Genomic DNA, 24,199 nt, shown 5'->3' with positions numbered 1-24,199 from the left:
GTATCCCCCCCATGTGTCCCAGCTGGCAATAAAACATATCTCTGCAATTTCAGTTGTCAAGTCTTGATTCCCAAAATCAACCTCAGTGATTACACCCCACTTCTCCAAGCTTTGGTCACATCTTCAGCCCACCCTTTCATGAGCCATAAATACCAGAATATTTTCTCTAAAACTCGCACGTAAAAGCTTCTGCCAAGGTTGGATGGACACGACCCAAGAGCAGGACATGACACTGTGGATGTGGGGAAGACAAGGAATCCCCAGCTGATGACCTGCCAGGCTGGGCTATTCATGAGAAGTAAGATAAGGACCTGCTCAAGCAGACCTGGAGAAGAGCCTTGGAAATGATGAGGGGCTGGAGACAAAAGTGAACACAGAGACCATGAGGGCCTTCTGTTAGAACAGGCAAAAACCTTCACTAGTGTATCCAGGCCTGATTTCAAGCAAGTGAAGGGCTTGTGTGATGCAATGGAAGGCTAAACTGTGCTGGGAGTAGTGGAACTGAAGCCATATTTCCTAAGACAGGCCTTGCTGCACTGTTTCAACACCATCAGTTGCCCACACAAGCTTGCCTTAGCGCTGAGTAAAACTGGAAAAGTCCCGAGACAAGAAAGAAATAACCATGTGAAGTTGTGATGCAAGAAAACTTTATTGAGGTAGAAGAGTGAAAACTCAGGAGAAACAAGAGGAAGGGAGCTGGTCTGGGTTGAGAGCAGGGTGACCATCAGCAGAGTAGCTTTGCTTGGAGGTTTGGCTAGAGCATCAAAGCCTTCTGCCCCACAGTGGGAGCAGCCCAGCTAACGTGTCCAAGGGTCCCTGGATTCAGAGAAGGGGCTTGCAACAGAGGGAGCTGGACAGAGCCAAAGAGGCCTCACAGAGCAGGGAGTGGGAGAAGAGCAGGAGGCAGATGGGCCATGATTGCAGGCAGCCTGGGCTTGACCCTTGGCTACTGCCTTGCTTGGTGCCCTGAGAGCAGAAGCTGGAAGTGCTGAGCCTCTACGAGACCCATAACCCAGAGAGGCATCTTCAATGCCTGAGATGTGTTCCAGGGAGCTGGTGGTTGATGTCAGGGTTGCTGCTGAGGGCCTTTAGCAGATGTAGCCACCCCTTCTGCCATAGCAGCCCAGGCCTCCCAGCCCGTAACCACAGCCCAGCCCGTAGCCAAATCCACGGCCATAGCCAAGGCCGTAGCCAAATCCACCAAATCCACCAAATCCACCAGAGATGGGCTGTCCCTGCACACTGAGTTCAGTGCCCACGGCAGCCGAGGAGGTGGATCCAACGGCGGTGTTCTGGGGGAAGGAGGTCATGATGGGTCCTGGCAGGGTGACCAGCACAGGGGAAGGGTTGATGATGACACGGGAATCCTGGCATTGCAGGGCACAGGGCTCGTTGCAGCTGTTGGCCAGCGGGGTGGGTCCGCAGGGACGGCAGGAGTCATAGCAGGCCATGGGTGTGGTGTGGAGGGTCCCTGGAAGAGAGGGGGGTGAGGCAGGGCAGGGATGTGGCAGTATGAGAGGCAGAGATGCAGGGGAGTGAGGGAATGTGGAGGCTGTTGTGGGGCTGTGGAGAGGTGTGAGGGCTGCTGAGGCTGGGGCTGAGCATGCTGGCAGAGAGGGTCCAAGAGGGCAGGAGCAGGAGGGTCAGAGGTTTGAGGCTCACCTGGTTGTCAGCAGAAGCTGGAGTAGAAGGCGTGAGGAGAAGTGTGTGAGGGAGAGAGGCTCTAGGCTGGCTTTTATGCTGGTCCTGGAGGGGCGGGACAGCCTTGTCCTGCAGCCTTGGGGCATTTCACAGGCAGCAGCTCTTTGCTGCCCCAGCCTGGCATGAGGTCATGAGGTGGGGAGTGTTTTCCTTCCTGATGTTCTGTAGTTCCATGTCCTGCTCTTGAGTCCGTGTCCATCTGATTTTGGTTGTAATTTTCATGGGTTGGTATTTGGGAGAATTTCATTGTCAGATGTGTGTCAGGGAGGAATGAGCCCTGGAGATTTGCAATGTTATCAGTGAGGTCATTTTGTGGCACTTGTGTGCTGTGGTTTGTCAGTGCCTTGTGAAGACCGGGACTCTGTTCTGTGCCACTGCAAGTCTGTCACTCATTTTGTGTCACCCAGGAATGCTGAGGGAGCTGCTGATGTCCTGGGGAGGTCACCCTGGAACTGCTTGGAAAGATCCCAGTGCCTGGGAGCTCTTCCTGATGGATGAAAGAGAGCTCTTGGACTTGTGTCTTGCATTGGATCACAAGATCTGGTAAATAAGAAGCTGTTCAGCTGTTCCATTTTTATGGTCCATTTTGATTTCTCAAATTTTAATTTCAACATACTCTTACATGTAAGTGTGTTCCATGACCTCATTCAGAAATCCAACAACAAACAACAAATGGGGCCCGATCCCTTTGTTCCCAGGCTGGTTTGTGGCATCAATTCCCTTATTCCGCATTTAAACCATCAGGTTTCATAATGATTTATATCCTGTGAATTGTAATATTGTGTTCCTGTAAGCAAAACCCAGTAATTGCTACCTGAAGGTCAGCATGCTCCCCTTTCCCTCTCTGTCATGATGCGGGTGTGACTTTATGGAATTCCACAATTCCATGTCCTCTTCTTGAGGCCTTGTCCTTCTGACCTTGAAGGCAATTTCAAGTGTGAGTTATTGGTATGCGAGGGTTAGTGGCATTTGGGAGGGTTTAACCTGAAGGTGAGTGTCAGGGAGGGCTGAAAAAACAACCAAAACTTCAGGGAGGTGTGGTCATCACCTGCAAGGTCACCCGTGTGCTGTGGTTTGTGGGGGTGTTCTGAAAAGGAGCCTCATTCCCTCTCAGCCCTGACAGGATGCTCTGGGATCTGAGGGCGTGTAGAGCTGTTGCCCCTTCCCCCACATTCCAAGCCTTCCCACCATGATCCCACTTGGGTAAGCCTGACACTAGACCTGACCTTTCCTGTTGGCTGTGCTCTGTGAGCATCTTGGAACCCCTCTTGCCTTTAGGGTTTTGATATCTGGGGCCTTTGGGTTCCTTACTGGGTCTGAGTACAAAGGGGTGAGGACACTTGTGCTTGTCAGAAAGAGGATTTGGAGGTTGACATGGGTTGTTGGAGGCGAGCACTACCCGATCCTTGACAACCAGGCAAATCTCTTCTTTGACACCAGTGCCCAGTGTGGTGGCCTGAGAAGGGTCTGAAAAACGGGACCCAGAGGCTTGTGGTCAGTGTCCCAAAATCCACGTGGCAGCAAATCCCCAGTGCTGTAGCCCAGGACTTGGATCCTTCTGCCAACACGGAAAACCCGAGTGGTCCTGGACATTTGCTGGAGCACAGCAAGGGCATCTGCCACGGGCTGTTTCTTGAGAGGAACAAGGAAGTCATGCCAGGTAGGAAGGAATATGTGGGTGTCAGTTTGGACAATTCTTTTCCAAAAAGCCTTTGTGATTGTGGGTGAGAAGAAATGAAGCAGGAGGTGTCCCTGTACCCTTGTGGGAAAAGGGATGCCAAGGATCCAGGGCAGGATCTGGAGAAGTGTTGGGATGAGGTAGTGGGAGGTGACTGTTGGTGTTTGCTCAGCACTGCTGAGGTCCCATGTGAGGGGTTGTGGGCAGTTCTGGACTCCCAGGTGAGAGCAGCTCAGGGTCAGCCAGATACAAATGGGCCTGAAGAATGATTCCTAGAGGAGAGGCTGAGAGAGCTGGGACTCCCAGGGGGCAAGGAGGGACAGGGGTGTGACATCAGTGTGAGCAAAGTCCTGATGGTGGGGAATGAAGATGAAGGAGCCTGGCTGCTCTCAGCAGTGCACACGTGCAGGGCAAGAGGGCAAGAGCAGAAATGAAAAGAGATGGAACTCGATGGGCAAATAAAGAAGACTCTTTCATTGTGAGGGGGGGCCACAGAGTGGAAGAGGTGGTGGAGTCACGATCCGGGGAGAGCGATATCTGAACTGTCCATGGTGCTGGAAATGTTCTCCTGTTGGTCTTGCTTGTGCAGGGCAGATGAAGCACTTGCACTGCAGAGCTCCTGCCCAGCTGCTTGATGTTGTTTCTCTCTTTGCTGGAAGGCTTCTAGAGTCCTGGCCAGGAAGAGATTTTGACAAGTGTACACTGGCATGGAATGACTTTTCCATTTCTGTGCTAAGGAGAGAACTGTTGTTCAACAACAGTTGAACAGTCAGTTGAGGACTTTGGTGTAGCAGTTGGCAGGGTGTGTGACAGGTTTTGCGAGGTGTCCCCTCCTGTGTGTCCCGTGCCAAACTCGTTATTTGTTCTTTTGAGATATGTGTAAGGAGAAGTGTTGCTGCCCTGTTCCAGCTACCCTGAACGACTTTTGAGCTGCAGAATGTGCTGGGAGAGAGTGCTAGATCATTTGAGCAAAAAAGACAAGGAGGCATGCAAGGTTTGATGCAGGAAAACTTTATTGAGGCACAAGAATGAAACTCCAGGATATAAAAGTGGAGATAAATAATCTCCACCTTTTTGTGAGGTGCAAGGAGGACAAAGATCAGCTGAAGTGCTTTGCTTGTAGGAGCTGTTGTCAGAGCGCTGAGCTGGTGGTTGGTGTCAGAGGTGGTGCCGAGGGCCCTCAGCAGATGTAGCCACCCCTTCTGCCATAGCAGCCCAGGCCTCCCAGCCCGTAGCCAAATCCACGGCCATAGCCAAGGCCATAGCCAAAGCCACCAAATCCACCAAATCCACCAGAGATGGGCTGTCCCTGCACACTGAGTTCAGTGCCCACGGCAGCCGAGGAGGTGGATCCAACGGCGGTGTTCTGGGGGAAGGAGGTCATGATGGGTCCTGGCATGGTGACCAGCACAGGAGAAGGGTTGATGACAACGTGGGAATCCTGGCATTGCAGGGCACAGGGCTCGTTGCAGCTGTTGGCCAGCGGGGTGGGTCCACAGGGACGGCAGAGGCTGTTGCAGGCCATGGGTGTGGTGTGGAGGGTCCTGGAAGAGAGAAGGATGAGGCTTGGAAAGTGCGCGGGGTGCAAAGGGTGCAGGAGGGTGAGGGAGTGTGGAGGCTGTTGTGGGGCTGTGGGGAGATATGAAGGCTGCTGAGGCTGGGGCCGAGCGTGCTGGAAGAGAGGACCCAGGGGTGCAGGAGCAGGAGGGTCAGGGGAGTGAGGCTCACCTGGTTGTTAGCAGCAGCAGGAGGAGAAGGCGTGTGGAGGAGTGTGTGAGGGAGAGAGGTTGTGGGCTAGCTTTTATGCTGGTCCTGGATGGGTGGGGACAGCTTTGTCCTATTGCCTTAGGGCATTGATCAGCAGCTCTTTCCTAGCCCACGCTCGCATGAAGTCATCAGCCAGGAATTGTTTTCTTTTCTGATGTTCTTCATTTCCATGTCCTGCCCTTGAGGCCGTGTCCATCTGATCTTGGCGGCAGCTTTCATGAGTTGGTATTTGGGAGGATTTTGATTGTGTGTGTCAGGGAGGAGTGAATAAATAACCAGAGCACTGGGGAACTACGATGTCATCAGCGAGATCATTTTGTGGCTCTCCTGGGCTGCGGTTTGCCGGTGTCTTGTGATGACTGGGCTCCTCTTCTGTGCCACTGCGTGTCCATCAGTCATTGTGTCACCCAGGAATGCTGAGGGGGCAGCTGATGTCCTGCGGAGGTCACTCTGCAATAACTTGGCAAGGTCTTAGTACTTGGGTTAACGAGAGCTCATGGCCTTGTGTCTTGAATGGGATGAAGAGTGAGGATCTGGGAAATGTGAGGCTGTTCAGGCTCAACTTGTTCCACTGTTCTGGTTAGTTTGGATTTCTCAAATTCATACAACAGTATAAACTGTCTTTTAAAGTATATTTCTACACCAAATTCAGAAATCTAATAACAAAGAACAAACCTGGTCCAACCCATTTATTGCTGTGGCTGGTCTGTGATATCAATTTACGCATTCTGCATTCAAGCCATCAGGTTTCATAATTTTATCCTACAATCTTAGTTTTGTGTTTCTGTTTGCAAAAACTAGTTATTACTAGAGGAGAGTCAGTGAGCTCCTCTTCAATCCCCTGTCATGCTGGGGGCGCATATTTTTGGAATTTTGCTACTCCATGCCCAGCAACATCACACTGTGGGGTCACAGTGCTGGGTTCTGCCTGACCCATGAAAAGGAAAAATGGTGAAGGATAAGGAGAACAAGACATCTGAGGAGAACAATTCCTCATCCATTGATTAATCCAACCTTTTGCCATATGCCTTTTGCTATAAAAAACTCCAGCAGTTACGAGGACAGGATTAGGAAAAGAAATGAAAATGGGTTGAGGGTCGTGCCCATCCTTTCACCCGCCACGTGTGACTCCACAGTGGAACAAGATGGATATAGTTCACCAAGAGCAGTGCAGGGAGACCATGACACTGTCAGGACTGGAGAATCTTTAAAACAAGAATCTGAGAGAGCTGTGAGTTCTTTCAGGCAGGAGGTAAGGATGCACAAGGAACATACTGTCAATATGCCATAGAATGACATCAGTGATGAATTCCGAGTTCTCCAAAGCTTTTTTTGAATCTTCCACGTGTCCTGACGCGTGCTATCGCCAACAAGATAATGGTCACTAAGTCTTGCAATTAAAAGCCACCGCCAAGGTCAAATGGAAACAGCCTCAAGTGAAGGACATGGAGTTGAAGAGTCGCTGGAAAGAAAACACTCCCCACCTCATGACTAACAAGGTTGGGCCAGCAAAGAGATGCTGACTAAAAAATGCCCCAAGGCCATGGGACAAGGCTGTCCCGCCCCTCCAGGACCAACATAAAAGCCAGCCCAGAGCCTCTCTCCCTCACACACTCCTCCTCACTCCTTCTCCTCCTGCTGACAACCAGGTGAGCCTCAAACCCCTGAACCTCCTGCTCCTGCACCCCTGGCCTCTCCCTGCCAGCACACTCGGCCCCAGCCTCAGCAGCTCTCACGCCTCTCCACAGCCCCACAAAAGCCTCCATACTCCCTCACCCTCCTGCATCACCACCCCTCATGCCCTGACACCCCTGCCCAGCCCTACTCCCCTCTCTTCCAGGAATCCTCCACACCACACCCATGGCCTGCTACGACTCCTGCCGTCCCTGTGGACCCACCCCGCTGGCCAACAGCTGCAACGAGCCCTGTGCCCTGCAATGCCAGGATTCCCACGTTGTCATCAACCCTTCCCCTGTGCTGGTCACCATGCCAGGACCCATCATGACCTCCTTCCCCCAGAACACCGCCGTTGGATCCATCTCCTCGGCTGCTGTGGGCACTGAACTCAGTGTGCAGGGACAGCCCATCTCTGGTGGATTTGGTGGATTTGGCTATGGCCTTGGCTATGGCCGTGGGTTTGGCTACGGGCTGGGAGGCCTGGGCTGCTATGGCAGAAGGGGTGGCTACAACTGCTAAGGGTCCACAGCAGCAACCCCTGATACCAACCACCAGCTCCCTGGAACACATCTCAGGCATTGAGGATGCCTCTCTGGTCCAAGGCTCTCAGACGGACTCATCACTTCCAGCTTCTGCTCTCAGGGCACCAAGTAAGGCAGCAGGGGAGTGACCAGCCCAGGCTACCTGCAATCATGGCCCATCTGCCTCCTGCTCTTCTCCCACTCCCTGCTGTGCATGGCCCCTTTAGCTCTGTCCAGTTGCCTCTGCTGCAAACCCGTTCTCCCAGGTCAGGGACCATTGGGCACTCCAGTGAGCTGCTCTCACTCTGGGGTAGGAAGTTCTTGGTGCTCTGGAAAAACCTACTGCAATCAAAGGACCTTGGCTGATGGTAGTCCTACCTGCACCTCAGGCCAGCTCCCTTTGGTGGCTGCTCGTGACCTCTCACTGTTCTTTTGCCTCAATAAAATTCTTCTGCCTTGTAGCCTGAGATGTCTCCTTCAACTTCTTTCTGACAAAGGTTTGCCAACCACACTTGGCACAAATCCATGTGTTCTCAAGCCATTTGTGGAGCGTGCAAATTGCACCAACACATCTCTAGGAATTGCTTCTGGATTTCCACTACTCCCTAGGAAACACTGGAACACTTTGTTTGCATCACAGAGAAGAACTTCTGTTGTTTAATCACAGGTCTGGATACAATAATGCAGGTCTATCCTTGATTCTGGCACAAGCAACTCATGGGCAGTGTCTTCATTTTGGCTGAGCTTCAGTTGCTCCAGACCCTCATAATCTTCCAGGCCCATTTACAGATGCACTTGAGCTTCTTTGTGTCTCACTTATTTTCAGGTCCCAGAATTGAACACACAACTCCAGTCTACCCTGACCAGAGCAGAGGGGCAGAATCCCTCCCATCACTTTCTGCCCATGCCTTGGGCATGCCCCCAGGACACAGGGTTTTTCTGGTCAGCTCATTCATGTGGTGGGGCATGTCTACTTCTTCATATACCAACACTCCAGATCTTTCTCCTCTGGGCTGCTCTCAATCCACTTATCATCCAATCTACAGCCGTGTTTGCCATTGTTCTAAACCAGATGCAGGACCTTGCACTTGGCCTTCATCAGCTTCATGAGATTGACAATATCCAACATCCCCAACCTGTTCCAGCCCCTCTGAGTGCCATCCCTTCCCTCCAGACAACCAACCACACTATTCAGCTTGGAATGATCCCTGGTTTTCCTGATCATCCCACCAAATCCCAGTATCCAGATTTCTGACCATGCTGCAAAATTTTAATAATCCCAACATGAGTCTCGAATGACCACCACTCATCCCCGCTCTCCACACAGGGACATGGAGCCATTGACCACAACTCTTGGAGTGAGACCATTCCATCCATTCCTTATCCACCAAATAGTCCAACCAATATCCACATCTCTCCAGGTCAGAGACAAGGATGATGTCTGGTACAGGAACAAAGGACCTGAAGAAGACCAGGTACAGGATACTGGCACTTCTTTCCTCGTCCACCAATGTTGGAATGAATACCAACTCATCAAAGCTGCTGCCAAGGTAAAATGGGAACAGCCTGAAGAGCAGGATATGGAATTGCAGAGCTGTGGGAAGCAAAATGTTCCCAACCTCATGACTCACCAGGCTGTGCCAGGCAAGAGCAGCTAGCCTGAAAAATGCCCCAATGTCATGGACAATGGCTGTCCCAAACCTTCAGCCTCCATCCTTGAGGCCATGCTCTGGATATCCTCTGACAGTCTTGTCTTCCTTACTCCCAGTAACCCAGAGATTAACAGAGTTCTCCAATATCATCAGAGCAGATCAGAGAAGCAGAATCTGCTGCACCTGGATTGCAGCAATCCCAAACATGCAGGATAAAGCCTGGGTGATGAGGGGATTGAGCCCGAGGAGGATGGGGTGGTGATGAATGAAGTGTTGGACATGCCCTGCCATGTTAACACACCAAACAGAAACGCCCTGTGTCCTGGGCTTATCTCCACAGTGTGGGCAGCAGGTGAGGGGGGATCCTTCTCCTCTGCTCCACCCTGGTGAGACTGGGGATGCGTGTTCAGCTCTAGGACCTGAAAACAAGGAAGACACGGATCTGCCCAACCAGAGCTGGAGATAGTCCTGGAGGATGATGACAGGCAGCAGCAACCAACATATGTCCAGAAAAATTAAACACACCACCCAGGAGGGGTTTGTTCCAGAGGCAAGGACAGACCTGCATTAGTGTATCCAGCTTTGTGTTTCAATAGCTGAAGGGCTTGTGCAATAATGCACTGGAAGAGCAAAGTGTGGCAGTGAGTAGAGGTACTGCAGAAATAACACCTAAGAGTGGTCTTGGTATGCTTTTTCACCCACCCCAACTGGCCTCTACAACCCTGGCTTACAGCTGAGTGAGACTGGAAGAAGCTTGGGAGAAAAAAATGAGGAGTCATATGAGGTTGTGATGCAAGAAAACTTTATTGAGGTAGAAGAGTGAAAACTCAGGAACAGTGGAAGGGACTTGTTCTGGGTTATGATCAGGGTGACCATCAGCCAAGGCCCATCCTTTGAGAAGCTTTGGCCAGAGCATCAAGAACTTCCTGCCCTGCAATGGGAGCATCCCAGCAGAGCTGCCCGAAGGTCTCCGGCTCAGGAGAACGTGTTTGTCCAGAGGGAGCTGGACAGAACTAAAGGAGCCATGCAGAACAGGGAGTGGGAGAAGAGCAGGAGGCACATGGGCCATGATTGCAGGCAGCCTGGGCTGGACCCCTGTCTGCTGCCTTGCTTGGTGCCCTGAGAGCAGAAGCTGGAAGCGCTGAGTCCATCTGAGAGCCTTGGACCAGAGAGGTGTCCTCAATGCCTGAGATGTGTTCCAGGGAACTGGTGGTTGGTGTCAGGGTTGCTGCTGAGAGCCCTTAGCAGATGTAGCCACCCCTTCTGCCGTAGCAGCCCAGGCCTCCCAGCCCATAGCCACAGCCCAGCCCGTAGCCAAATCCACGGCCATAGCCAAAGCCACCAAATCCACCAAAGCCACCAAATCCACCAGAGATGGGCTGTCCCTGCACACTGAGTTCAGTGCCCACAGCAGCCGAGGAGGTGGATCCAACGGCGGTGTTCTGGGGGAAGGAGGTCATGATGGGTCCTGGCAGGGTGACCAGCACAGGAGAAGGCTGGATAACGACACGGGAATCCTGGCATTGCAGGGCACAGGGCTCGTTGCAGCTGTTGGCCAGCGGGGTGGGTCCACAGGGACGGCAGATGTTGTTGCAGGCCATGGTGTGGTGTGGAGGGTCCCTGGAAGAGAGGGGAGTGAGGCAGGATGGGTGTGTGGGGGTGCAAAGGGTGGTGATGCAGGAGGGTGAGGGAGTGTGGAGACTGTTGTGGGGCTGTGAGGAGGTGTGAGGGCTGATGAGGCTGGGGCCAAGCGGGCTGGAAAAGGGGCCAGGGATGCAGGAGCAGGAGGTTCAGGGGTTTGAGACTCACCTGGTTGTTAGCAGGAGCAGGAGGAGAAGTGCGTGAGGACAAGTGTGTGTGAGAGAGAGGCTCTCAGAGCTTTTATGCTGGTCCTGGAGGGGCGGGACAGCCTTGTCCCATGGCCTTGGGGCATTTTTAGGCAGCAGCTTTTGCTTAGCCCAGCCTGGTGAGTCATGAGGCGGGGAGTGTTCTCCTTCATGCAATTCTGCAATTCCATGTCCAGCTCTTGAGGCCACGTCCAGCTGACCTTGGTGGCAGCTTTCATGAGTTGGTATTTGGGAGGATTTGATTGTTCAATGTGTTTCAGGGCAGGCTGAATATGAAACCAGAGCCCTGGAGATTTGCAATGTCATCAGTGAGGTCATTTTGTGGCACTCTTGTGCTGTGGTTTGTGGGTGCCTTGTGGAGTCTGGGCCCCTCTTCAGCATTACTGGAAGTCCATCACCCGTTGTGCTGCACCCAGGAATGCTGAGGGAGCTGCTGATGTCCTGGGGAGGTCACTCTGTAATAACTTGGTAAGATCCCGGTTCCTGCGAGTGTTTCCTGATGTATGAAAGAGAGCTCTTGGCCTTCTGTCCTGAGTGGGATCAAGGGAGAGGATCTGGGAAACACGAGGCTGTTCAGGCTGAACTTGTTACAGTGTTATGGTCCATGTGGATCTCCTAAATTTACGTGACAACCTAATCTGTCATTTAGAATGTATTTATTGTCCTCATTCAGAATTCTAAGAAATAAACAACAAACAGGGCCCATCCCTTCTTTCTCAGGCTGGTCTGTGACATCAAGTCATCTATTCCGCATTCAAGCCATAAGGTTTTGTAACTTATATCCTTCAAGTCTTAGTATTATGTTCTTCTTAGCAAATAAGCATTAATTACTAATGGTTGGTCAACAACCTCCTCTTTCCTTTTCTGACATTATTCTGGAATTTCTTTGTGGAATTCACATCTTTCTCTTAAGCCTGTGTCCATCTCCCCTTGGTGGCAGCCTTTAAGTGTGCATTTTAGAGACCAAATTCTGGTGTTGTGCATGCAGGATGAAGACTTGACCTAAGCTTTGGAGAACTGAGGTGTCATTAATAAAGCCACCCTGTGGCACTGTCTTGGCATTTTTTCACTTTGTGGTGTTTTGTGAAGAGTTGCCCCCAGCCTCTCTCAGCCCTGACCAGCTGGTCTGGGCTTTGCAGCTGTTCCAAGTATCCAGTGTTGCCCCTTCCACCCCATTCCCTCTCTCCATGCAATTTTACCAGCTGTCAAAGCCAGACTGGAGATATCTCCTTTACCATTGGTCATGCTCAGAGAGTGTCTTGGTGTTCCTCTTGTCTGTAAAGATTTGGATGTGGTCTTTTGGATCTTTACTTCGGCTGAGTGTCAAGGAGCGAGATCACTTCTCTGGGCAATGTCTGATTGTCAGAAAGAGGATTTGGAAGTTGCCCAGGGTTTTTGGAGGTGAGTACTGCATGATCCTCAACAACCCAGGCAAGTCCAGGTGTCCAGCGTGGTGGCCTGAGGAGGACTTGAATGACAGGGCCCACAGGGTTTTGGTCTGGACTGTCCTTAAAACGGGGAGAAGATGAGAGAGCTGGGAGTTCTTTCAAGCAGGAGGCAAAAATGCAAATGCGACACATTCTCAGTATGTCATAGAATGACCTTGGCTGACACCTCAGCTTTGGCTGAGTTCTCCTCAGCTTTGGCTGAATCTTCTATGTGGCCTGACACACACCATCAACAACCACACACTGGTCTCTAATTCTGGCAATTAAGAGGTGCCGCCAAGGTCAGATGGACACTGCCTCAAGGGAAGAACATGAAACTGCAGAACATCAGGAAGGAAAACACTCTCCACCTCAGGACTCATCAGGCTGGGCCAGCAAAGAGCTGCTGCCTAAAAAATGCCCCACGGCTGTCCCGCCCCTCCAGGACCAGCATAAAAGCCGGCCCAGAGCCTCTCTCCCTCACACACTTCTCCTCACGCCTTCTCCTCCTGCTCCTGCTGACAACCAGGTGAGCCTCAAACCCCTGACCCTCCTGCTCCTGCATCCCTGGGTCCTCTTCCAGCCCGCTTGGCCCCAGCCTCAGAAGCCCTCACACTTCCCCACAACCCCACAACAGCCTCCACACTCCCTCACCCTCCTGCATCACCACCTCTTGAACCCCCACAACCCCATCCTGTCTCACTCCCTTCTCTTCCAGGGACCCTCCACACCACACCCATGGCCTGTAACAACATCTGCCGTCCCTGTGGACCCACCCCGCTGGCCAACAGCTGCAACGAGCCCTGTGCCCTGCAATGCCAGGATTCCCGTGTTATCATTGACCCTTCCCCTGTGCTGGTCACCCTGCCAGGACCCATCATGACCTCCTTCCCCCAGAACACCGCCGTTGGATCCACCTCCTCGGCTGCCGTGGGCACTGAACTCAGTGTGCAGGGACAGCCCATCTCTGGTGGATTTGGTGGCTTTGGCTATGGCCTTGGCTATGGCCGTGGATTTGGCTACGGGCTGGGAGGCCTGGGCTGCTATGGCAGAAGGGGTGGCTACATCTGCTAAGGGTCCTCAGCACCACCCCTGACACCACCAGGTTGGGGCTCTGACAACAGCTCCTGCAAGTCAAGCACCTGGGCTGATCTTCGCCCATCTTGCGCCTCACACTGGATCCCCTCTGTTTCATTCTTCCGTCTCTTCACTCTTTTGCCTCAATAAAGTTTTTCTTTATTAAAGCCTGAAATGCCTCCTCTTCCCTTTTGAATTCCAGTGGTGGCATATCCTCACCTCACACAGTGCCCGGGCTCAACGTTGGTGAAAGGAAAAAGGGCACAACACTTTTCTCTAGGAAATGTGTCACCAACAGTAACAAACAAGACCTGTACAGGAAACAGAGAAGGGGGGAATCTTCCAAAATATTTTACAAGCCAAACACCTGCTATACCAAAGGTTTTGACACATTTACGCTCTCCTGCTCATGGCTCTGTTGAAGTCTCTCTTGGCCAGCACACACTTGATAAAGTCTCTTCCCAAGACTCTCAAGCCTTCTGAACAAACAGTCATAAAATCTTCCACTTGGGCAGGAACTCGAATGCAAGTGCTTCATTCCCTTCTGCTCAAGCAGAATCATCAAGAGCAGAGTTTCCAGCACCATGGACAGTTCATGTTTTGCACTCCCAGCAGTCTCAACCGTCTCGTCCCCTGTGTCCAACACACTGGAAAATTCTAGCTTTCTTTTCCCACAGAATTCCAGCTGTTTTCCCTTGTGCCCAAGGCTTCTCATCCTCCATGTGTGCATTGCTGAGAGCAGCCAGGCTGCCTCGAATTTATTCTCTGCCATCAGGGATTTGCAGACACTGATGACACCGCCCTGTCCAGCCTTGTCCCCTGGGAGTCCCAGCTCTCACAGCCTCTCCTCTGGGAAAGATGCTCCTTTAGAATATTGCTGGCCCTGAAATGGTCTTGATTCACTAAATTAACTTCATTTTCACACAAGAGTGGCCAGGGCTGTACACAACCCCTCACAGGTGACCTTGCCAGTGCTAAACAGATGGCAAGAGTCACCTCTCCTCACTTGGTCATAACACTTTTCCAGATCCTACCCTGGACACTTGAGGTCCCTGTTCTCACAATGGTACAGGGACAACTCCTGCTACATTTCTTCTCCACCACAACCACAAAGGCTTTTTCAGAGAAGAAAACAACTGTTCCAACTGAAACTCAGACATTTTATCTCATCTGGGATGACTCCCCTGACACAAAACAGGGTTTAGAGCTGTTATTGCTGAGCTCCAGCAGATGTCCAGGATCACTCAGGTATTCGGTGTTAGCCAAAAGGATCCAACTCCTGGGCTACAGCACTGGGGACTTGCTGCCATCTGGACTTTGGGGCACTGACCACAAGCCTCTGGACCTTCAGACCTTGCTCAGGCCACCACACTGGGCACTGACACAACTCAGACTTGTCCGGTTGTCAAGAATCATGCAAAGCTCATCTCCAAGAACACTGTGCCACCTCCAAATCCTCATTCTGACAATCAGATATTGCCCAGAGAACTGACCTCACACCTCAGCCCAAGTCAGGACCTAAAATGCCCTGGATATCAAAACCTTATAATTAAGAGGGGTACCAAGAAACCCAAAGAGGATGATCAACACGAAAAACAAGGTTTAATGTCAGAATTTGCCATATTGGGGAAATGTGAAGGAGGGAATGCGATCGAAGGGGCAACACCCGATACTTGGAACAGCTGGAAAGCTCAGACCAGCCTGAACAGCGCTGAGACTGGGAGCAGCTCTTCACAACACGCCCACAAACCACAGCACACGAGGGCCATGGGATGACCTAAATGATGACACCCCAGCTGTCCAAAGTTTTGGTCACATCTTCAACCTGCCCTGACATGACCCATCAAGAGCAGAATTTGGTCGGTATTAAAAGAATTAAAAGAATTAGAAGAATTAAAAGAATTAAAAGAATTAAAAGCTGCCACCAAGGTTGTGGCCTCAAAAGAAGGACGTGGAATCACAGAATTTAAAAAGACACGTCAGAAGCATGAGAGAAGAGGGAAGAGGATCACACAGACTGTCCGTTAGTAATTATTAGGTTTTGCTCAGAGGAACACAATACTAACATTTATAGAAAATAAGTTATGAAAGCTTGTGTTTTGAATGCGGAATAAGGGAATTGAGGTCACAGCCCTGGCAAAAAGAGATCAGGCGCTGGTTTGTTGCTTGTTTACTGGATTTCATAACCAGGTCAAGGAATACACTTCAAATGACAGAGAATGTTGTCACGTAAATTTGAGAAATACAAATGGAGCAAAACATTGGAACGAGTTCAGCCTGACCACGCTCTCATTTTCCAGATCCTGTTTCAATCCCATTCAAGACAGAAGGCCAAGAGCTCTTGTTCATCCATCACAAAGAAATCTCAAGCACTGGGACCTTGCCAAGCTGTTGCAGAGTGACCTCCCCAGGACATCAGCAGCTCCCTCAGCATTCCTGGGTGCAACCCAATGACTGATGGACATCCAGTGGCACAGAAGAGGAGCCCAGTCTTCACAAGGCACCCACAAACCACAGCAGACAAGTGCCACAAAATGACCTCACTGATGACATTGCAGATCTCCAGGGCTCTGGTTGTTTATTCAGTCCTCCCTGAAACACATTGAACAATCACGTCCTCCCAAACACGAAATTATTAACGTTGCCACCAAGGTCAAATGGACACAGCATCAAGAGCAGGGACACGAAACTACAAAATTGTGGGAGGGACAACACTCCCCACCTCATGACTCACCAGTCACAAAAGAGCTGCTGTCTAAATCTGCCCCAAGGCCATGGGACAAGGCTGTCCCGCCCCTCCAGGACCAGCATAAAAGCCAGCCCAGAGCCTCTCTCTCTCACACACTTCTCCTCACGCCTTCTCCTCCTGCTCCTGCTGACAACCAGGTGAGCCTCAAACCCCTGACCCTCCTGCTCCTGCATCCCTGGCCTCTCCATTCCAGCCCGCTTGGCCCCAGCCTCAGCAGCCCTCATATCTCCCCACAACCCCACAACAGCCTCCACACTCCCTCACCCCCCTGCATCACCACCCTTTGCACCCCTCACCCCTGCCCTGCCTCAGCCTCCACTTTTCCAGGGACCCTCTGCACCACACCCATGGCCTGCAACAACATCTGCCGTCCCTGCGGACCCACCCCGCTGGCCAACAGCTGCAACGAGCCCTGTGCCCTGCAATGCCAGGATTCCCATGTCGTTATCCAGCCTTCTCCTGTGCTGGTCACCCTGCCAGGACCCATCATGACCTCCTTCCCCCAGAACACCGCCGTTGGATCCACCTCCTCGGCTGCTGTGGGCACTGAACTCAGTGTGCAGGGACAGCCCATCTCGGGTGGATTTGGTGGCTTTGGTGGCTTTGGCTATGGCCGTGGATTTGGCTACGGGCTGGGCTGTGGCTATGGGCTGGGAGGCCTGGGCTGCTATGGCAGAAGGGGTGGCTACAACTGCTAAGGGCCCTCAGCAGCAACCCTGACACCAACCACCAGCTCCCTGGAACACATCTCAGGCATTGAGGACACCTCTCTGGTCCAAGGCTCTCAGATGGACTCAGAGCTTCCAGCTCCTGCTCTCAGGGCACCAAGCAAGGCAGTAGCCAAGAGGCCAGCCTAGGCTGCCCTGGAAACATGGCCCATCTGCCTCCTGCTCTTCTCCCACTCCCTGCTCTGCCTCGCCCCTTTGGCTCCCTCTGCTGCAAACCCCTTCTCTCAATCCAGGGACCTTTGGGTAACCTCTTCTGAGCTGCTCCCACTGTGGGGCAGGAAGGCCTTGATGCTCTGGCCAGACCGACTGCAAGCAAAGGATCTGTGCTTATGGTTGTCCTGTTGCACCTCAGGCCAGCTCCATTTTATTTAATTCTCCTGCTTTTTTTTTTTTTATTTTTAATTTATTTTTGGCTTCAATAAAGTTTTCCTGCATCATAGCCTCAGGTGACTCCTTTTTCTTTCTTCTCCCAAGACTGCTCCAACCTCTCATGGCATGAATCCAGATGTCAATTGTCCAAAAGTGCCAGCAGGCCTTGGGTTTGGTGTTCAACCTCTTTCCAGTCTGGCCAAGCCACTCATCCCAGCAGAGACGTGACCCTCCAAGGTGCCAAGACTTATTCAGGGAAATATTTCCACCCAAAAAACAACTGGTGTAATTTTCTCTTTTCCAAAACATGGCACAAATCAAGGGTTGGGTATGGTTGTGCTCATCCACATGGGGCTTGGATGAAATCTGCTGCTGTCAGAACAGTCTTGACCAACCTTCTTCCCCAACACCACTCCCGGTGCATAAGGAGAAACAGAAAGGAATTCTGGAGGCAGCGGAGAAAGTAAGAGGAAAGAAGGGAAGTGGGAAAAATGTGATTTTCCTTTCCATGGGTTCAGCACTGACTTTGCTGCCCCCATTCCATAACCTGTAAGGCACTGACCAAAGGGGCTCTGGTGTCTTTTCCACAGGGACCATCACCGTCCGAGGCATCTCCAGTGTCCTGCGCTGAGGCCAAGGCAAAGAAATTACTGCAGAAACCACCCCGTGCCTTCCTTCCATCCCTGGAAGTGAACAAGGCCAGGGTGGGTTTGTTTGAAAACAACTTCCCGTGGTATTGGAAATATTTGTTTCGGAAACTTCAGTGATTGGTGACCATAGACTGGAAAAATTACGGATGAGGAGATGGAATCATCTTGAGAGCCTAGAAAGAGTGGAGCTGAGGGGGCTCAGCCTGGACAAAAGGAGGCTCCAGGGGACCTCCTGGCAGGAGGGTGGAGACAGGTGGGGGTTGGGTTCTGTTCCCAAGGGACAAGGGACAAAAAGAAATGGTGTCAAGTTGTGCCAGGGGATATTTAGTTGGATATTAGGAAAAACTCCTTCCCGAGAAGGGTTGTCCAGCCCTGGCATGGGGCAGCGGTGGTGTCCCCATCCCTAAGAGGGATCAACATCCGTGTGGATGTGGCACTTGGGGACATGGTCAAGAGTGGCTTTGGCACTGCTGGGGAGAGATGGACTCAGTCTCAGAGGGCTTTTCCAACCTCAGCAATTCCACAATTCTATGCCCCTATGGAATTTGTGGCTGATCTCAAGATTTAAATTCCTTACAGTAAACGCAGAACTAATTTTGCCATGTGGAACCTACGGCTCAGTGCCTCTTCTAATCATGGACAATCCTAATGAACCACCTCATGGACAAGAACAATAAGCCAATGATAAAACAACAATAAGCCAATGATAACCACGTGATAAAATTCCACTAAGCTTCCTTAAACCTTCATTATCCACATAAATAATTTTAGATTAATTCTGATTTGATGTTCCCTTTTATGCTTCATCCACACAGTGAGCTGACGATCTTGGAGGTCTTTCCCAACCATAATTATTCTAGGTTATTATTTTAATTAGTAGAGTGGACTTTCCCATCAAACTTCTGAGTAATATAATATAATATAATATAATATATAATGTAATGTCATGTAATATAATGTAATGTAATTTATATTAAACCAGTTTTTCTTAGCGCCTTTGACAGCACTGTATTCAACTTAAACAATTAATTTCACGACATTTTGGTGTGGAGGTGAAAGTGCTGCTCATCTTTTCCAGGTCCTGTGGAATCAGGGCTTTTAATTTTATTATTATTATTATTATTATTATTATTATTATTATTATTATTATTATTAACAACAACAACAACAACAACAACAACAACCCCCCTCCCTCAGGACCAGCTGAAATCGATAAATCCATCAACAGACCCCCACAAGCAGATGGGGAAGGAAAAATAACCTCCTGAAGATAAAAAAGAACCCCAAAACCTCCTGCTTTAAGTAAATCCATAAAGCCCCACCAGAATAAATGGGAATAAATGCCAAAACCAAAACACCCAGCAAAGGCCTTCTGGGGGAGAAAGGCTGCCAAAAAATAGATGAGAAAGCACCTGGTTAAAAAACTCCACCTAAGGGAATTTTTAAGATTGAGCAATGAGCCCACAAAAATAGAGGGAGTAAGGGAAAAGACTCAATTTTGCCAAAAAAGGGGGGGAAATGGCAAAGAAAGATGAAACATAATTCGTGAGAAAGCAGGGAGGGACAAGGATACAAAAGCAAAATGCTGCTAAATGTGTTGATAGCAAGAAAAAATTCTGCAATTTTCCAAAGCAAATCCGCTGGGTGCCACAGACCCCTCAGTTCTGCACCAATTCCACGTCACTATTCACCATCCACAGGGTCCTTGGAACACCAATTTGGGGTGGTGTCACCTCCTGCCCTACCTGTCCCCACCTGGATGGAAAGTTTGGAGCAATTCAGAGCACCGAGGTTAAGGAATTGTGGAATGGTTTGGGTGAGAAGTGACCATCCAGATCATTAAATCCAACATGTCACTGTCCCAGGTTGATCCAACCTGGTCTTGGACATTTCCAGGGATTCGGGGGCAGGCACAGATTCTCTGGGAATTCCATTCCAACCCCTCACCACCCTCACAGGGAGGAATCCCTTCCCAATATCCCAAATTCCCTCTGTCAGTTTCAACCATTCCCCTTGTCCTCTCACTCCAGGCCCTTTTCCAACGATTTCAAGCAAATCAAACTTTTCACGGGAAACAAAGGAAGAAAATCCATCGGCCACATCCCTTCCCTCCAGGATCCCACTGTCAGCATCCCTTTACTCCTGGAGGCTGCATCCAACCCCGGGAAGGGATTCCAACTCCCTCCACCCTGCAAAAGCCTCTGGAGTGAAGCTCTGCCTAAACCAAATCCCACGGCCACGGAATTCACCTGTCTGGAGAAAAACTACCCAAACAAAGGGATTGGGATAATCGGGGATGGAATCGGGTGCACTTTAGGGTCCCTTCCCAACCCAAACCATTCCGTAAGGATTTAGGAGCACAACCCTCATCTCAACAGGGAAACTCTTTAAAGGGAATTATCCGGGTTTCTTCCTGGGCCTCCTTTGGCCTGCGCACACCAGGACGCTCCGTGCCTTCCTCTCCTCCCTCCCAGGTTTTGTTATTCCTGGGAAGATTGCTCAAGAACCAGGAGAGGACTCACGTACAGCCTCTCCAGGACTGAAATTATATTTTCCACACCCAAAATCCGGTGTTACTCAAGAGGACTTTGTGACTGGTGGCTGAATTCCTGTGGCTCCCGCTCCCAGGTGGGACAACAACACTTCCCAATTTCCCAGCTGGACACGGACACCTTTCGGAGAAGCCAAGCAAACAGGAATTAAGATTTTATATGAATTTACAAACTATCCAGAGTTTTGGGAATATCGGGAGAGCTGGGAAATCAAATTCACCGACACAGAAAAAAATCATCCCAACAAAATGCTCTCCGGTCCTGAACGAGTCTTGTTCTCCAACTTCACTCCTTAAGGTTGGATTTGCAACAAGCCGGGGGGAACGGAGAGGGAACAACGTGTTAAACGATGGGATTAAAACACCAGCACTCAAAGATTTGGGCTGTGGAGACGCAGTGGAATAAATGGGATTGGATTTTATTCCCAGCATGTGCAGCAAACAAGAATCATGGAATGGTTTGGGTTGGGAGAGATCTTCAAGATCACCCATTTCCATTGTTTCCTTGATGGAAAAGTGGATTTATTTTTTCCTCTCCTCCTCTTGTTCCATCGTTGGGGGTTTTCAGATTTGTTCCAAGCCTTTATATAACTTTAAAATATTAAAAGACAACAGTCTCGCGTTTCCATGGTGATGGAGAGAGCAGAAATTCACGGGCTTGAGTTGTTGGCATCTCGTGTTTAATCAAGGTTTAAAAGTCAGAGAAATTAGCTTGGAGCTTCCCTGAAAAGCTCCAGGTTGAACAAAGAGAGGCTGGGTGCAGGAATAGAACCATGGAATGGTTTTGGCTTGGATGGGACCTTGACCACGTCCCAAAGAGCCACATCACACCCCTCAAAGACATCCTGATTTCCCCCTGGACGTGTCCAAGGCCAGGCTGGACGGGGCTTGGAACAACCTGGAGTAGTGGGAGGTGTCTCTGCCCATGGCAGGGGGGTGGAACTCGAAATTCCCGTCCAAGCCAAACCATTCCATGATTTGCTGATGGAATGGCCTTTCTCGGATCAGGGTGCTTAGAGAAAAGGACAAAGCTGCTCTTTTATTCTGTATAAATCAGAATTTAATAAATTAAAAAAAAAAAACAACAAAAAACCCCCACAAAATTCACCAGCCCAAAATGAAATGTTTCCAAAACTAAAGAGCAACAGGAAAAGGAGAATAAGCCCAGGAAAACACCAAAATTTTACTGACTCACCCTCTCTCAGCCTCCATCCCGCTCCATGCACGTCCCAAAGGAGCTCAGAAGAGAAAACCTGACTGGGTTTGGGTCCTTCTGCTCCCAAAAAAACCACGGGTTGGACGTGAGGAAGCTCTCACAGCCGTGGAAAAAAGAACATGTGAGCAGCACCCGGAGCCCCGGGCACGGCGGAGCCGCCGATCCTGCTGAGACAGCCGGCAGGACAGCCGGCCAAATTCCTGGAAAAATTGCAAGTCAGGGATTATGCCAAGGCTGGAAAGGGAATAAAAGGGTTTTGTGGTTGGTTTCGCACCATGACCGAACTTGTCCCCTCCTGACAAATTGAATTCCCGAAGTTCTGGCCATGCTGTGAAAGCTGCTCCCAAGGTCTCGTGATGTCCTCAACTCAGTTGTCACCCTGGCCAGCTGTCCTTCATCCTCCCAAAAATATTTTGGGATTCATCCTCGGGGTGTCTGGGGGTTTTGGGCTATGTTGATGGACATCACAGTGAGGGAATATCTGATGGAGCAGCAGGAAGAGGTGGTGGGATGGAAGGAAAAGTTTGGAGCGGACAAATTTCAGGTTGAACACACCTGGGGGTCCCCAGAGGGGTTGGAGCCTCCCAGCCTGGGGTCTCCATCCTCATCCCAAAGACACCAGGGAGGGAATGGGAACATGGATGTGGATGGGGGACAGGGAGTGTGGGGATACAGGGGATGGGGACAGTGGGGAACGGGGATCCCAAAGGGGACATCGGGGTATTTTGGGGTGCTGGGGGACATGGAGGGTGGGGAGTGGGGAGTGTCACAAACCCCGGGGGGGCTCAGGGGCCACACGGAGCCACCGTGGGGTGAAGGTCCCGGGGGACCTCTGAGTCCCGGGGTGCTGGGGGACCCCCAAATGCACACACAACACGCACAGAGCGCCCGCGGCAGCTCCCCAGAGTGTTCCTCCCCTCTCCCCACCTTGCTGCGCCTCGGGAAATACGGGATTACCGTATTTACAAATGTCTGTGCGCGGCGCGGGTACCGTAATTTTTTCTAGATGCGCAATACGCCAGTACCGTAATTCCTAGCGCGCATGCGCAGTGCGCCCGCCGTGTTTTCAAATGCGCATGTGCAAAATAAATACCGGATTTTTAATGTGCGCATGGCGCCGGTACCGTAATTCCATCGCGCGCATGCGCACTGACAGTAACGTAGTCTGGTTGCGCATCACACGGTTACCGTAATTACACATGCGCATGCGCATACAACTACAATAATTCTGATTGCGCATCACAGGATTACCGTACCTGGAGATGCGCATGCGCACCTTAAGTACCGTAACGTCCACTGTGCTTGGTACAATTACCGTGTTTCCAAGAGCGCATGCGCACACCAGATGTGGTTCCAAATGAGCGGCATGCAAGTACCGTATTTACAAATGCGCATGCGCGCATCAACTACCGTAGCTCCAAAAGCGCGCCGCACCACGATACCGTAATTCCAAATGGGCATCCACAGCCACCGCATTTCCAAATATTCTTGCGCATCACAACTACCGTAATTGCATATGCGCATACAAGCAGAGCTACCGTAATTACAAACGCGCATCACATCCCAAGTGCCGTAATTCCAGTGTTTTCCAGTGCGCATGCGCACCTCACTACCTGTTCCAAACGCGCCTGCGCGCCACGACTACCGTATTTCCAAGAGTGTATGGCGCCAATGTCTTATCTCCGCATGCGCACCACAACTACCGTAATTCCAACGGCGCACCAGGACTACGATGTTTCCAAACGCGCATGCGCACAAGTACCGTATTTTCCAATGGGCACCGCAAGTACCGTAATCGCAGGTGCCCTTGCCCGACACAGCTACCGCATTTCAAAGCGCGCATCACCACACTACTACCGTATTTCCTGATGCGCATCCAACATAATCACCGTATTTCCGAGCGCGCATCGGAAGATAACTACCGGAATTCTAAGTGCGCTCCACGAAAAACTACCGTGTTTCCAAGTGCGCATGCGCGCCTTGAAACGACCGTAATTACGTGCGTGCGCCTCAGCTCCGTGATTACCGTAATCCTCAGTGCGCACGCGCGCCCACGCGCGCCACGCCTCCCCCCGGCGCGAGCCGCTCTACCGTATTTCCCAGAACGCACGCGCACACAACCCAAACCCATCCTCCTACCCCTCCCATCATCCCCCGCGGGGGCGTCTCCCCGCCCCTCATTAGAATAAAGGCGTGGCTTTGCCGCGGGGAGGAGGGGCGTGGCCTCGTCTGGCCCCGCCCCTCAGCGCTGCCCCCATTGGCCGCGCCGCCGTTGTCGCTGGTGACGGGGACGCGGCGGGGCCGCCGCGCTCAGAGCGCGCCGGGAGCGGCCGCGGCGGGCACGGAGCGAGGAGGGGCCGGGGGGGGGCTCGGGGTCGGTCACGGGGGGGGCCATGGGAGCCCGAACCGGGGCCGGGGCCGGCGGCGGCGAGCGGTAGAGCCGCCGGGGATCATGGCGGAGAGGTGAGCAGCGGCATCGCGGCGGGGAAAGGGGGGGGGGGGGGGATTTGGGGAGGGGGGGTTGGGGGGGCTGCGCCTGCTGGTCCAAATTCCCCCCAAAGCGCCTTTAGGGACCCCTTCTTGCATCCC

The 24,199-nt window shown here is 51.5% G+C and overlaps 8 protein-coding genes across 21 annotated transcripts in view; 4 read left to right on the top strand and 4 right to left on the bottom strand.

The window, feature by feature from the left end:
• LOC111942080 (feather beta keratin-like) overlaps positions 1-23,638 on the bottom strand; it is a 32,977-nt gene extending 9,339 nt beyond the window's left edge. The window contains exons 1-4 of one of the 13 annotated variants that reach the window (XR_002870413.2): positions 22,538-22,626; positions 21,590-21,810; positions 17,756-17,876; positions 16,940-17,638 (exon numbers count right to left, since the gene is read on the bottom strand). Coding sequence is in view for 1 of the 13 variants with exons in the window: in XM_086876196.1 (XP_086732322.1) it covers positions 21,590-21,606 (17 nt within the window). In the remaining 12 variants the exon portion in view is untranslated. The other 12 variants (XR_015282921.1, XR_015282927.1, XR_015282926.1 and 9 more) reach the window with 12 other exon arrangements.
• LOC111942091 (feather beta keratin-like) lies at positions 626-1,517 on the bottom strand. Its single transcript, XM_086876227.1, has one exon. It carries the CDS (start codon positions 1,449-1,451, stop codon positions 1,089-1,091), a length of 363 nt encoding a protein of 120 aa, XP_086732353.1. The 5' UTR covers positions 1,452-1,517; the 3' UTR covers positions 626-1,088.
• On the bottom strand, positions 4,375-9,324 carry LOC147655241 (feather beta keratin-like). Its single transcript, XM_086876298.1, has 2 exons — positions 7,723-9,324; positions 4,375-4,923 (listed from the first exon to the last, which is right to left on the bottom strand). Exon 2 carries the CDS (start codon positions 4,902-4,904, stop codon positions 4,560-4,562), a length of 345 nt encoding a protein of 114 aa, XP_086732424.1. The 5' UTR covers positions 4,905-4,923; positions 7,723-9,324; the 3' UTR covers positions 4,375-4,559.
• LOC147655242 (feather keratin B-4-like) lies at positions 6,994-7,703 on the top strand. The gene has a single exon (XM_086876321.1). The coding sequence runs from the start codon at positions 7,007-7,009 to the stop codon at positions 7,340-7,342; it is 336 nt and encodes a 111-aa protein (XP_086732447.1). The 5' UTR covers positions 6,994-7,006; the 3' UTR covers positions 7,343-7,703.
• LOC111942081 (feather keratin 2-like) lies at positions 9,782-10,611 on the bottom strand. Its single transcript, XM_023945277.2, has one exon. It carries the CDS (start codon positions 10,595-10,597, stop codon positions 10,238-10,240), a length of 360 nt encoding a protein of 119 aa, XP_023801045.2. The 5' UTR covers positions 10,598-10,611; the 3' UTR covers positions 9,782-10,237.
• Positions 12,973-13,456, top strand: LOC111942083 (feather beta keratin-like). The gene has a single exon (XM_086876309.1). It carries the CDS (start codon positions 13,009-13,011, stop codon positions 13,342-13,344), a length of 336 nt encoding a protein of 111 aa, XP_086732435.1. The 5' UTR covers positions 12,973-13,008; the 3' UTR covers positions 13,345-13,456.
• Positions 16,412-16,794, top strand: LOC111942082 (feather keratin B-4-like). Its single transcript, XM_023945278.2, has one exon. It carries the CDS (start codon positions 16,444-16,446, stop codon positions 16,792-16,794), a length of 351 nt encoding a protein of 116 aa, XP_023801046.2. The 5' UTR covers positions 16,412-16,443.
• A 290-nt stretch (positions 23,639-23,928) lies between the features above and the next one.
• Positions 23,929-24,199, top strand: part of ARHGAP39 (Rho GTPase activating protein 39) — a 104,804-nt gene continuing 104,533 nt past the window's right edge. The window contains exon 1 of one of the 2 annotated variants that reach the window (XM_086876155.1): positions 23,929-24,073. In XM_086876155.1, the coding sequence (XP_086732281.1) occupies positions 24,063-24,073 (11 nt within the window). In that variant the 5' untranslated portion in view covers positions 23,929-24,062. The remainder of the gene's footprint in view (positions 24,074-24,199) is intronic. The other variant, XM_086876163.1, reaches the window with a different exon arrangement.

The sequence above is a fragment of the Cyanistes caeruleus genome, chromosome 1, assembly GCF_971803275.1.
Source record: "Cyanistes caeruleus chromosome 1, bCyaCae1.hap1.1, whole genome shotgun sequence".
NCBI classification, from domain to species: Eukaryota; Metazoa; Chordata; class Aves; order Passeriformes; family Paridae; genus Cyanistes; species Cyanistes caeruleus.
The sequence above is the reverse complement of the archived record's forward strand: the minus strand, read 5'-3'. Positions and strand labels throughout refer to the sequence as shown.